Source organism: Hippichthys cyanospilos, chromosome 13 (assembly GCF_059441005.1).
Source record: "Hippichthys cyanospilos isolate Australia breed blue-spotted pipefish chromosome 13, RoL_Hcya_1.0, whole genome shotgun sequence".
Lineage (NCBI taxonomy): Eukaryota > Metazoa > Chordata > Actinopteri > Syngnathiformes > Syngnathidae > Hippichthys > Hippichthys cyanospilos.
Genome location: NC_142381.1, coordinates 2576793 through 2590285, shown reverse-complemented (window position 1 = coordinate 2590285; position 13493 = coordinate 2576793). Strand labels below are relative to the sequence as shown.

Below are 13493 nucleotides of genomic sequence, written 5' to 3'. Positions count from 1 at the left end.
AAAAATACTAGCAATGTGCTAGCTAGCTGTTTGTGGGTATCAGTTTCAAATATCTACAATCTGCAAAGACGATGTTGAGGCAAGTGATTATTTTTTTTGCTAGTTAAAATTTTTTGCACCGCTACCCTCTTACCTTAGTCTCCAAAAGCGTTGAAAAATGACTACCGTATTTTCCGCCCGATAAGGCACACCTAAATGCCTTAATTTTTTTTTTTTTTAAAGCTGATGGTGCGCCTTATAATCAGGTGCGCCTTATATATGGATCAATATTGAGATATGTAATTGGTAGATACTCAATACTCATATTGACATTGACTTATTATGCTATTGAGTTATTATTTGAGTTATTGTTGTTATTACTTTGAGTATTACTATATTGTGATTGAAAAAGTTTTCAAATATAGGGTGCGCCTTATAATCCGGTGCGCCTTATAGTGCGGAAAATACAGTACATTCAATAAATCCTGTCAATGTATCATGTGATGCAATATCCAATCCATACCCCTTTTATTTCCGCCCTACATATTGGCCAAAAAAGACATTTTTTTTTCAGCATTAAAGCAAATGTGTTTATTCAGCTTTTTTAATATACATGGGGGAAAAAAAATCCACTTCATATGATACAGGAAGTAAATGAAGGTTGAAAGAACATAGTGATGTATTTACAGTCGCTGCCATGCCAAGATGGCTGACAAAACACTGAGGTGTTGAATTGATAAGACTGCAAACTTTTTGTTATCGTTTCCCAGCGGACCGACGGAGTTCAGGCCTGGGCAAAGTGTTTGTACATGCGATCGGTCGCCATGATTGTAGTCCTCGGTGAAAACGGCTGAACATGATGCAAAAATATGACACGGCCTGTAACTGCAGACTTAACGAGGACCAGATGTTTCTTTTTTTTTTTTCCTTTCCTAATTTCAGCCCCGTTTTGACTTGTTTTTTTTTTTTTTCCAACCTTGGCTTTCAAGACAATCCACTTTTTTTTTTTGTCTCTTGCAATTTGACAGCATGACACGCAACAGAACTGCATTTCGTTGTAGCACCAAACCAATGCGGACGATAACACCGCGGATATACTTAAATATTCTTATGCACCCGCGAAAAAATATATAAACACACAACAAAAAAGGAAGGAAAAAAAAAATCCCATGGGGACAAAAATTGACCTTTGTTATCCTTTTTTGTCATTAAACACTTAAAAAGAAAACGTGAGTCCAAAAATAGCTGCAGGCAACTGGTTGGAACACAACAGCACCATGGTAGTGGAACGCAACAAAAAACGTGGCTTTTTTTCCAACATAATAAATATGCTCTCAAATCTCCAGGACTCTTTTTAAACACGGACCGGGAAAGAATAATTGACTGAAGTCGGCCTATCGATTCGAGGTCCCGGCGTTCCGCACAAACCAGGAAAGAGAATAATCGCGGATAAAATAAGGATGGGTTTCCAGAGTAAATAAAAGAAAAGCACGTCTGTCATTTGACTCTTTCCAAAGTGCATACACCTCTCTTTTTTTTTTTCATTAAATAGCATTATATTAAATTATAATGATAGTTTCGCACGGAGAAAGGCTGTAACAGAATGTAGGCACATTGAGTATCAGTCCACAGAAAGCCTTGAGGCGGCAACCCAACACCCCGCCCGCCCACCCCCCGCCCCCCTTTCACCCAAATCGTAAGCTTTCTTCTTTTTGGAGATCTTCCGAACGCAGTTGCTTTGGCACGTTTGCGACCGTCGGCATTCGGGAAAGATTTGCGTCTTTCTCAGGGAGGAAACGGTCCAGATGGAAAACATTCTTCATGCGAGTCAGATCGGATGCTATCCAGCAGCGACTTAGAAGTCCGTCTTTGCCAACGTGCCGTCCGTTTGTCCGTTTCTGACAGGGGCGACTATAAAGGGGTCTCCTTTTTGTAGTTGAAGCCGGGGTCCGATCCTTCAAGCTGCAGTCTGAGAGCTTGTTTAAGGCTTAGCTCCGCGTCCCCGACGGGGTAGCTGTCCAGGACGTCCTGATGGTGGCCTCGGGTCTGGGGGGCGCACGGGACCGACACCCGCCCCAGGAAGACCTGGTGACTCTGCAGGTGGTAGTTGGGATTGGTCATGATGCCGTTGCGTTTCTTCTCGACGCAGCTTTGTTTGTGGATGAAGAGATGGTCTCGCTGCGCCGAGCCGCCGATCACCACTTTGCTAAGGGGGTCCTTGGCGGCCGATTTAGTCAGAGCCAGCCGCTTGTCCATCTGGGTCATCTCATACTCCAGTACCTGGCCCTGCGCGGATCCGGCGTTTTTGGACTTTTTCTTGTCCGGCGCCCCTTTGCTGTTCGGCGTGCCGTTCACGATCTTGCTTCCCTTTTTCGACTTGAGGCCGGGTTTCAGGAGTGACCAGTCAAAGTCGTTGGAGGGCGACGGCGGCGGCTGCTGACCGACGGATTTGGTGGTGGAGGACGGCGAAACGATGGACTGTCTGCTGCGGCTGCGGGGCAGCGAGTGTTGCTGGATTTGTTCGGTGAAGGTCATGCCGTGGAAGCTGTCGATGGGAACCGTCTGCGCCGTGGCCGTGGACGACGTGGTCCTCAGAGATGAGTTCTTAGAGCTCTTGAGTGAATTATTGGACAGCGAGGATTTCTGCCTGTCCACCGTAGAATCGGGGGATTCCGACGGTGAACTGAAGGCGTGGACGGGCCCGTTGGTTAGACAGCGTCCCGCCGACTGCAAATCTCCTGCGCCGGTGCTGCCGGAACTGCTGGATTTGATAGTGAGAGACTGCATTTTACCCGTCGTTTTGTCGTCCATGGTGTGCACCGGTGACTGATTGCTGCCATTCAAAGTGGTGGCTCCGTACTTTTCCAAGAGTTTTATAATGGCGGAGTGGCCACCTTTGGCCGCCACCTTCATCGCGGTGCGTCCAAACTGGTCGGCGTGGTTTGGGTCGGCGCCGTTTTCAAGAAGTATTTGGACCACGTCAATGTGACCTTCCTGGGCGGCAATGCCCAAGGCCGTCGCCCCCTGGTTGCATGTGTGGTCCACCCGCGTGCCATTTTCTATTAGGAACTGCACAACTTTGGTGTGGCCCTGCCAGGCGGCCGACTGCAGGGCAGAGCGTTTCTCGTTGTCGCAGGCGTTGACATCAGCGTGGTAGTTGATGAGCAAGCGCACTGTTTCCAAGTGGCCCTGCCAGCAGGACACGTGGAGGGCCGTCCTGCCCTCTGTGTCGCAGGCTTCCACGTTCGCGCCGTTCTCCAGAAAGTACTCCGACATCGCCAGTTGGTTTTCCAGCGCCAGTATATAGAGGGTCGGGCGTCCGTCGGCGTCCTTGTGGTCGATGTCGGCACCGTGGCTCAACAGAAGCTCCGCGACGTCTCTGTGACCTTCCAGAGCTGCCACCCTGAGCGCATTCCTTCCATCGTAGCCTCGCTGGTCTACACAGGACTTGTTTTCCAGGAGGATTTGGACGCAGTCGTAGTGTCCCTCCTGCGCGGCCAGTACCAGCGGTATTCTGCCGTCATTGTCCACCTCTGTGCATCGAGCGCCTTGTTCGATCAAGGCTTCGCACACTAGCCGGTGGCCTTCGAAGGACGCCATGTGCAGCGGCGTCCAACCGGCGTCGTCCCGGTGGTTCTCATCCAGACCTCTGTCCAGCAGAGTCCGGACCACCTCCACGTTGCCCTGAGCCGACGCGATGCTCAGCACGGTCCTGCCCTCGCTATCGATGCTGTCCACAGCTGCGCCCCAGAACAGCAGCGTGTTGACAACGGACGCGTGGCCCATGGACGCAGCCGCGAGGAGAGGGGTGCGGCCGTTGCTGTCCGTGTGGTCCACGTCAGCGCCACCTTCCAGAAGCAGATCCACAACATCTACGTGTCCTTCATAGCCAGCCACGAGGAGGGGAGTCATACAATCTTTGTCGCAGTGGTCTACCTCCGCCCCTCGGTCAATGAGGAGACTCACCACAGAGGCGTGGCCTTTACTGGCGGGGACGCAGAGAGCTGCCACCGAAAGGGCGGTCCGACCGTCCACATCCTCGTGGTTGACTTCCGCCCCGTGGTCGAGGAGGTGCTCCACTATCTCCCTATGCCCCATGTAGGCAGCGGCAATAAGGGCCGTCCTTCCTTCATTATCCGCCTTGTTGACTTCAGCGCCGTGCTGGAGGAGGTTCAGCACAATGTCCTCATGGCCGCCCCACGCAGCTGCCCTCAAGGCTGTCCTGCCGTCGGCATCGGCGCAGTCAACTTTGGCGCCGGCGTAGAGCAGAGCGGAGACCACCTCCGAGTGTCCGCCCCACGCGGCCGAGCGCAGCGCCGTCCAGCCGTCGTGATCGGTGTGGTTGATGTTGGCCTCGCATCCGATGAGGCAGTTGACCACTTTGGTGTGGCCCTGCCTGGCGGCGAGAGTCAGCGCCGTTTGTCCGTGGTTGTCCTCCAACTCCATGTTGGCCCCTCTGGAGATGAGCAAGGTGACAACATCGAGGTTGCCGCTGTACGCCGCGTTGGAGAGCAGAGTTCGAGCGCTTGAGTCGCACTGGTTGACGGAGGCTCCGTTGTCCAACAAAGTCCGTATGGAGTCCTCTCTCTCCAGGGCCTGTTGTACAATACACGAAGCGTGGTCGTCCTCGTTGTTCACGTGGGCGCCGGCTTTGACTAGAAGCTGCAGAACCTCCTGTTCCTTGGGTATGGAGGTGGTTAGGGAGTCCTTGGCCGGCGTCCCGTTCCAGACCATCCAAAGAGCCAGATTGAACGGTTCCATCTGCAGATTGGAATTCACCAGGTGAAGGGCGAATTCCTGAACTTCGCGAGGTTTGAGCTGCTTCGCCCGGCAGGTGTAACTCATAGCCAGCATCCGGTGCCCCTCCGCGGCATTGCACAGGTATTTTTGCGTGCAATGCTTCACATCCAGCAGCCACTCTGCAAAACTGTAGTGGAAAAGGATTTTGCTGCTCCCGAAACCGTCCACCAATAACTTGGAGAGAATGTCCATCTTCTTCTGGAACTCTTCCATTGTCAGCGTGGTATTTTTGGTCCAGACTGCATGGAACAATTCTTTGACCGTCAGTGGCCTGCACGTGGCCAGGATGACGTTGAGGATGGGCTGAACTTTGGCAAACTGCTTCCTGACAAACAGTCTCTGACAGAGCCACAGGTAGAGGCCGTTTAGCGTGCCGGGGATGTCGCGGATCTCGCGCAACATGATGAAGTTCTCCACTACGCCGTCCAACACTCGCTCCAAGTAGAGGAAGCAGCCGCTGCTCTTGATGTGGAGCTGGTTCAGCATCTCTGCCGTCTCCTTGGTGAGATGTTGCCTCAGGGCCTCCTCCTGATCCAGGCGGTGGAGGATGTACTGTTGCACATCCTTGACGATGTAGGCCTTGCGGAGATCGTCCAGACTGATTTTCCGGAATCCTGAGCGGAAGAAGAAAGTAGACTTGGATTAATAAAGACTCTCGCCTAACAAACAACTACGATATGTTACTGCGAATACTTTTTTTCCTCCAGCTTGAACCCCCGCGGCCTTTGAAGGGAAAATGTCCTGTTTACGTACCTGGCATGTTTTCTTCTATTATTACCTTCTTTCTGGTGGTACAACATTTTAATTACCTTACCATTTTAATTTGCTTTTGTACTACATCCTCCCACATACCGAAAACATCAAGTTTAACTTTGATTGCTGATTTCGACAACGATTATTTCTTCAAATGACTAACGACCAGTCTGGGAGAGAAAATTGGATGTATGGGTAGACGTGGCTTCTTAATTAGCGCTTAACGTACCGATCGCTTCGGTGTTTTAAGGCTAACTTTAAAATCGTACCCTGTACTAAGCCATTGATTTTGTACTTTTGGGATAATTAGCCTCAGCTGATCTTCAATTTCCTCAGGCAGGGAATAACCGACTATAACGCATCCTTTCGGAGGAAATGAGCGCGTCATCCCTCCGGCTGCTGGCGGGAGAGACCATCAAGCGGCAGTTAGCTTTGAACTCGGGCAATAAGCGGTGAAGGGAAAACAAATCCGGGCCGCGGAAACTCAAGGGACGCTCTCGCCGCGGAGGTTATTTTAACAGCGGCGCACGCGTACGTTACGGTCGGAAAGGTCGACCCGAGTGGAAGAATGACCGCAAGGACGCCGTCGAACGTGAGAAATGTCTGGCCAAAACAAAGAGCGTGCCAACAGATACGCAACCCCGAGAAGGAAGAACAGACCGAGGCGAAAAAATAAGTATCCCCCGCTGAGAGAAAACATGTCGCTTTGACTAAACACGCTCGTATTTGGCGTGGCGACGGGTGCAGGGGTTAAGAGCGCCACATGAGTTGCGGTTATGAGGGGCTGACGTACGAGCGCGGGGGCGAGGGAAGCATGCCATCGACTCGCTAATTGCGCATGGCGCGCGGGCCTTCTGCTGAGAGGGATGAGGCTTAATGAACGTCTTTAGGAATAATTACTTTCTGGAGATGTTAAGAGCTCCGTGATGGCTTTCTCCAAGATGCACTTTCTTGCATGTTGAAGCCATCTGTGATCAGTGCACTCTGGAGAGTATTTCTGCGTGCGTACAATTCCCACGCTTTTCAGGGCCGCTGGGAACGGATGAACAGACTAGGGGAATTCTGTGATATATCTCTGAGGAAAATCACTTTTCCCATGTGCTAATATCCGCATTTAAATTGGAGATATACATACTGCTCGTAGCATCAGTTTGCAATTCACTCGTCTCATTGTTGTGCTTCTTCTCACTTCCTAAAATGCCACAAGATTGGACCCCAGTTGGACTAACGGGAAAGTAGTGAATGGTGTCAGGAAGGTTAACCCTAACCCTAACCCAAATATGTTGAAATGATACATCTTCTAATTCTAATGCTGGCTAATTATTGTTATGGGTTGCATGCATGCTCACTTGTCTGTCATGGTGCGTTTGAGTGCTTCGGGGTCTGCACGGCAATCACAAAGCTTGTGCGGTAGTTTATCGTCTTTGTGATCTTACGAATCCAAATATTTATCGTAAGAAGACTAAAGTCTAGTCCGGTGGAGTCGGTTTGCGTTACGTCGCCGCCGAAGGTCCCCGTAAGTTGAAGGAACATTTCAATCATCCGTAATGTGTTGCTTTTCACTTAATCCAAACGGAGATGCTGCCAAAACTGAGACTACTGTTTGGATAGCAGCAGGCTTGTGGAATTTTCCCTCCCACGAGGACAGTGAACCCACACCTGGAGGATGGATTGCAAACACCAGGGGCAAAGCGACACTTCCCAAGCATGTCGTGAACTTGAGCGAAAAAAGGCCAAAAATGTTCTTGTTTCTCATCTGACGAATAGAATGGAACAAAGAAAAAAAAAACCTTAGGCTGAGCTCTTGTAGTAGGCTTGAGTTTATGAGAAAACGTAGTGGACACTTTTCCATTGTTACATCTATAAACGTCCGCGTACTAAACAGTGAGTGTTCATGACAACAACAACCCAATGACCCTAACCCACTTTCTGCTCACCGTTGCACTGCACCACACACCTTTTTCCTCTCGCCGCCCCCTCCCTTTCTTTTCTCTGGCCGCGTGAATTTCTGTCCTAACGCCAAAAACCGATCGGATCGCAATACAATGGAAAGATCCGCGACCAAAAAACAGTTGCAGCTTCTTGTGATTTATCAGCAAAAATACTTGAGAGTATCGCTAGCATGTTCCGATCGTGCGTTTCAGGGTTTTGAGGTTCTGTTGGGTCGGGTTTGCGGCGCGCTGTGTTAATGACGCGTCCGCTCATGAACTCGGATGAAACTTCTATGCCTTCTACGGACTTTCTGGTTTTACGCCAGCTGGGACACAAGCTAAGCGGAGGGGGAAGAGGCCATTAAAGACTAGCGATGAAAAGGTAATGTTTAGCCTTGAAGTCGATTTTAATTGGGTTTTATTCATCAAGGGATCCCACGCGAGCGCACCATCTGCAATGGAGCGACGCTGCAACCTGTAATATCTCTTTAGTGAAACAAAATAAAATTGGCTTTCTGCCGCAGGGAAAAAAAAAACGGAAACATTCCGCGGTCACCGATTGTGAGGATAGTCACGGAATCATCAACGGAATGAGGAGGAAGTGGGAGTTTGAAGCCAACAAGATATTTGGAAAGCAGACGTCGAACAAATTGCATTTCCATCAAATATTTTGCACTCCTTTTAAGCAGCGAACGTTGGCAGACGTTCTACATGCTTATCTCCTTTGAAGATGTTGTTCCAACCAATATGTAAGATCAGGTTTTCTGAAAACTTTTCACTTTAGTACCCAAAACTACAAAGATATTTTCACACAGGTATCAGGATGTCCCATTTGGTTTTGGAAAGTAGTAAATGACCATTACGAATATGAAGGCCATTCAAAGCTATTAAACTCGTTTTTATGGCATGTGCCATAATCTGTGGGGGGGTACTGGCGTCTAAAGAATGTAACTTTTAAACTTGTACACAGTTTGCCAGTTAAAAAAAGTGCAAACCAATGTTTTTTGGGGGGTTTTAGAATCTATTAAGATGTTATAACCTAAACAGGCTTCATCTGGACCAGCGATCTTCAGTTTGGTAATTCGGTGTACCGTGTATGTGTGCACGAGTCCCAAAATATGTAAAAGTGTTCTTGTGGGACTTTGGTAAGCCCGCCATTTCCCAATGACCCGGGGACTTAAGAGAAGCAACATGACAGCTGCGATAAACCAGTCGAAGAACATTAGCTATTACGTACAGTACACACGCTGCGAGCCATTCAAATAAAATTATTACGTACGTTCCCGTATTTTTTAAGCATGCGCCTTTTAATATTGTGTGCTCTATGTATGGGTTAAGTAAACCTAATAGTATGGCTTTAGAAATCGAGACTGCGTTTAATATTACGGTGCAGTGTGCGGTGCAGAAAATATTGGTCAGGAATCCCTGCAGAAGATTACGCCAATCCAGATTGTATTTTTGACAGAAACACTAGTTTCTAGGAACACAACACACAACCCGGTTAAGAATCCTTCCAAAAACTTCATCTTATTCAGTTAACAAAGCCTAGACTGTAGTAGCTGTGTGGTGGGTTTTAGATCCGAACAATAGTGGCAGGGAAACAAGCAACAAATGCCACATTCATCAGCGTGAGCGATGCAGCGCCAGAGTAAAAAGGCCTCTCGGCCAGCTGCTGCTTGTTACAGAACTGGATACCGGCCACAGGAGACACGGTCCCACGTACAAAAGAGAGACTGTTTGCATCGGGGACGAATCTTTTTTACAAACGAGGCGGCGGGCATGCGCGCGTCACAGAAAGTGGCGGCGCGAGCTAGCGGCTCGGTGTTTAAAGATGAGGCGCAGCGCCCCGAGTCATCCGGGTCCCCCTTTGCGGGACGGCATCTTAGGTCAGCGGATCAGCAAAGAAAACAGAAAGCTAAGCCCGGCTGCCCTCAGATGCTCCGGCAAAGCCGTGCGCGACAACGTCTGCTCGACAGCTGCGCCGCTCAAGCCGACACCGGCGCGCCAAACTTCTCACACGAGTATGAGGACCAGAGTTCACGAGGGACTTTAGACAAGTGCGGTCATCTCAACCCAGAACCATAATGGTTCGTTCGCGAAGAACTCTCTTTATCTCTCCGATGAGACGCTTGGAGAAAATCATCGTTTTCGCACCGCCGCGTCCACGAGCGTTCCACTTAATTAATTACGTCGCCCCGGAGGCAGCGCTCATGCTCAAACAGGCCCCGGGCTAAATTGTGTGCTCGTTTCCTGTCAAACCTGTTGCGGTGTAGCCGAACAAGTTTGAGGAGGGTGCAGGGCGAACGCAAAGTACAACGCGGAGTTCAGAGGCCGGACCTGCGACTTTTGAGTGACAGTAGCTCATTACGATGCAACGGGACACTGATCTCCGAGGCGGGTGCACCTGGTCACTCCAACGTATTGCCAGTTATCGCCGACCGTATCTCACACGCTTTCTTTCAACAGCGCAGCTGAGCGAGTTGACAAGTACTCAAATAACTCGCACGCTACTTGAAAGGGGGTGCTTCATAAAACGCAACTGTCAGTTTGGGCCGAACGATTAATGAGAGTGGTGCCGGATGATGGATGTATTGTAATTTCTCAAAAAATGTCCATTTAAACATTGGAACCCTAGATCTCAGTACTTTGCGGGTTTTTATGTAAGTAATATTAGTTAATAACTTAAGAATTCTTCAAGCGTTAAGAGTTTGTGACGTTTGTTATCTTATTTTGAAATTCATGCTTTTAATTTGTAGGGTAGCGTTGCATTTCCGTTTCCTGTTTTACGTTCCCTGTGCGTCATTCGGCTCGTTACGGTGACGTAGGGAACGACAACGAAAGCTCATATTTATAGTTTATTATCATTTATGTTGATAACGCGCGCTGCTGCCTATGTTTCGTAAGCGATGAGTGTTTATTCTGTTTATGTGTTCGTTTGTGTAGAGGTTGCACTTTAGAGTTAGTAGTTTTTGCTAACCCGCTAATGTCGGCTAACAATACAGTCAATTCATAGATTAAAGTGTTTATATGTTAGTTGACTGACTTTAATGTTGTTGTTGATTTATTATTCAACAGATACTGCATGATACACCATACATGAGCCAAAATAAACGTGAAGTTCAACGTGATGACTTGCGTACTCTTTCACGTTTATGGTGACTGCGGCTATATTGGGGCGTACTTAGAAATCTAGGGACTGATACCCTACTTCGCGGGTTTCAGACTTCGCGTAACAGTGAAGTAGGTGGGATCACTGTACTCATTTTGCGGTATGTGCCGTTGATTCGGTCTAGTTTGTGTTAAACCCGCTCAACTCACGCAGCTAGTTTCAAGCTAGCCAAGAGGAATCTGACATGTGGATGTAGCATTTACTCGCAAACGCTACCATCCCACCCGAGATGTGAAAAAGCTGCAAGTGCTGAGAGTTTCGACCCCACGCAGGATCAGATTTTCCCCCGCTTGGCCTTATGCTTGGCGTTCATCATTACACTCTGTCTTCCCGCCGACATGGTTTAAAGCGTTCCTCCACATGTTTCCTATCACCGGCACAGTAAATACATCACGTTTTATCCATTCTATCCAGACAAACCGATGCCACGAAGCTCTGGAAGCATTTTGATTCTTTACGGGGAAAAAAATATATATATATCAGCAGTTATCTTTGGCAGGCCGGTCACAAGGCAGAAAAGATCTACTTAAAAGCAATGAGAGAGCAGGAACAGGCACATTGTGCCAGGAATCCCCTCTGCGTTTATCCATACTAAAGTCTAATTAAGACTTAATTCCAACAGCCTTTAATTAAAGCATAATCTGAAAAGTCTACCTCTGCCTAAATGCTCGAGAGCTTTGGAAACATAAAAACACTCTGCCTAAGTACTTAGCGGAGAAATGCCACATACCGAAGGGCATCGCACACAATCGTCTGCCATGTCAGTGCAGCGGCGTTGGAGGAGATAGACCTGTAATTTCAGCAGCCGTCAGACTCCACGCTGGTGAAATTACTGTATTCAGCCAGGATTACGGTCTTCGGATCGTCTCGAGCGCTTAGTCGACGTGCGGCGCGAAAACCGACATCCCGTGCGTGCGCGCCGGGCGGAAATGTGCTCGTAGGACAAAGGTTATCGCTCGGATGACGTTTTAGAACGCGCGTGGTGTGTTTGGAGACTCATTAAATCGTCAAACAAATTCCCTTGGGTCGACTACGGAAATGTAACAACTTTTCGCAGTAAACTGTAAAACAAGGTACACTGGCCATATGGAAGTATTATTAAGTATTATTACTGTTTTGTGAGCAAAGTCCAGATAATCTGATAATTTTTATAAGTGATTGTAATGCGGCGTGAGGTTTGTTAAAACTGATTTTCCCTTGCTAATCTCAGAAAACCCTAAACCTGAAAACCGGCAATCAAACGTCCGTGGATTCTGTGATTTTGACGTATAACAGACGGACGCTAGCCAATCAGGACACTCGCACGGTTGCCGGACGAAAAATGGAGAAGGACAACTTGTGCTGAGTGTTTATGTCAGCTAGGGTTGGAAATATTAGAAGGCAGGAAAGAAATTGCCTTACAAGGTTGTCGTCTCGGTAAATGATTTTTTCCGTCTTTGTCAAGTCCCCGTAATCCCTGATAAATCTTATTTTTTTTGCATTGGGATATCTCGATAATCTAAACAAGTGATTTAGCGAGGCATCTTTGTCTCACTCGGGAGGGAATTCCTCCAGTGGAGAAGAAGTAAAGCAACCGCGTCGCTTTACGACTATTTACGTTGTCAGCGTGCCAGCGGCTCTTGCGGCGACCTCCGAACGAGGCGTCCGACGAAAATAAAATTCGTAAAAATCTTAAACAAGAATGTATATCCGGAGAAATGTTCAAAATGACCTCGACCTTTCCGAGGCGGCGCCGTTTTAAGATTCCGCCGCCGGCCTGGGTGACAGAGGACATTTTTGAACAGACTCTTCTCCTTTGTGATCGCTTGCAGTAAATCTGTTGCGTCTCCCGGCAGCTTGGGCTAAAAAAACTCGCCGTTCGCGGCGGCGAGCGCGATTCACGCTGTTCCCCGGGTGGGCTAAGTAAGAAAAGCCAGCTCTGACTCACATGTAGTTGTTACTGTACAATAGATGGGAATTTCTAATGACTAAACGACGCGGTGAAAGACCAGCTTATTAGTTTTGGGTCAAAAAGCGGGAAACGGTGTCATGGCGAGAACCTCCCCTGCCGACGCGACTCACGTACTGAGAAACATTCCCCGGCCCGAGCCTGCAATATCGCAGAGTTAATTACAGCTGTGATTCATTACTGCAGGGGGGGGAAGCGATGGCGGCGGGGATTTAATGCGAATATGAATGTGCGGCTAGTTCAAAGTTTGGGAAAGGATCAAATTGGCGTAACAAAGGAAGTGATGGATGTCCTGATTGGGGAAATTAACCTCATTGAACTCGCTGTAAGATGGAACACTCGCATGCAAAGGGGCGGCGGGGAGCCGACTCATCCAACACACCAGTCGCACTTTATTTCTGTTTGATGATTAGAACTGCAGTCAACAAATATTCGAAATTCGCTTGTCTGAAACAGTTTGATCATATTTTAATGAGAGATACCGTATTTTTCACCCAACAAGGCGCACCTTCAATAAATGGCCTATTTTACATCTGTTTTCATATATAGGGCGCACTGCGTTATAAGGCACATAGAATAGAAGCTAAAATAGTGGCTGGGGTTGCGTTATGCATCCACTAGATGGAGCCGCGCTAAATGTAATGTCAACACAGTCAGATAGGTCGGTCAAACTTTTCAATCAGAAATTAAGAACAAAGATGATTTATGGAAAGTACGATGTGAAGAACGGAGAAAAAAAATACCTTCATTGCATTAAAAGTCTGTTTAAATCAATGCCATGATGAATTAAGAGTTTAAAAGAATATAATTGATTCAATTACATTTTAAATTTGATTTTTTTTTTAATCGAATTGCAACCAAAAACTTTGAAATATATTTTTGTTCATTTAAGTTTTGAAGAAAACTGCGCTTT

The 13493-nt window shown here is 47.9% G+C and overlaps 1 protein-coding gene across 1 annotated transcript in view; it reads right to left on the bottom strand.

The window, feature by feature from the left end:
• Positions 1 to 1673: 1673 nt before the first annotated feature.
• Positions 1674 to 13493, bottom strand: part of ankrd50 (ankyrin repeat domain 50) — a 31353-nt gene continuing 19533 nt past the window's right edge. The window contains exon 4 of the mRNA XM_088431886.1: positions 1674 to 5393. Coding sequence (XP_088288012.1) covers positions 1891 to 5393 — 3503 coding nt within the window. The 3' untranslated portion in view covers positions 1674 to 1890. The remainder of the gene's footprint in view (positions 5394 to 13493) is intronic.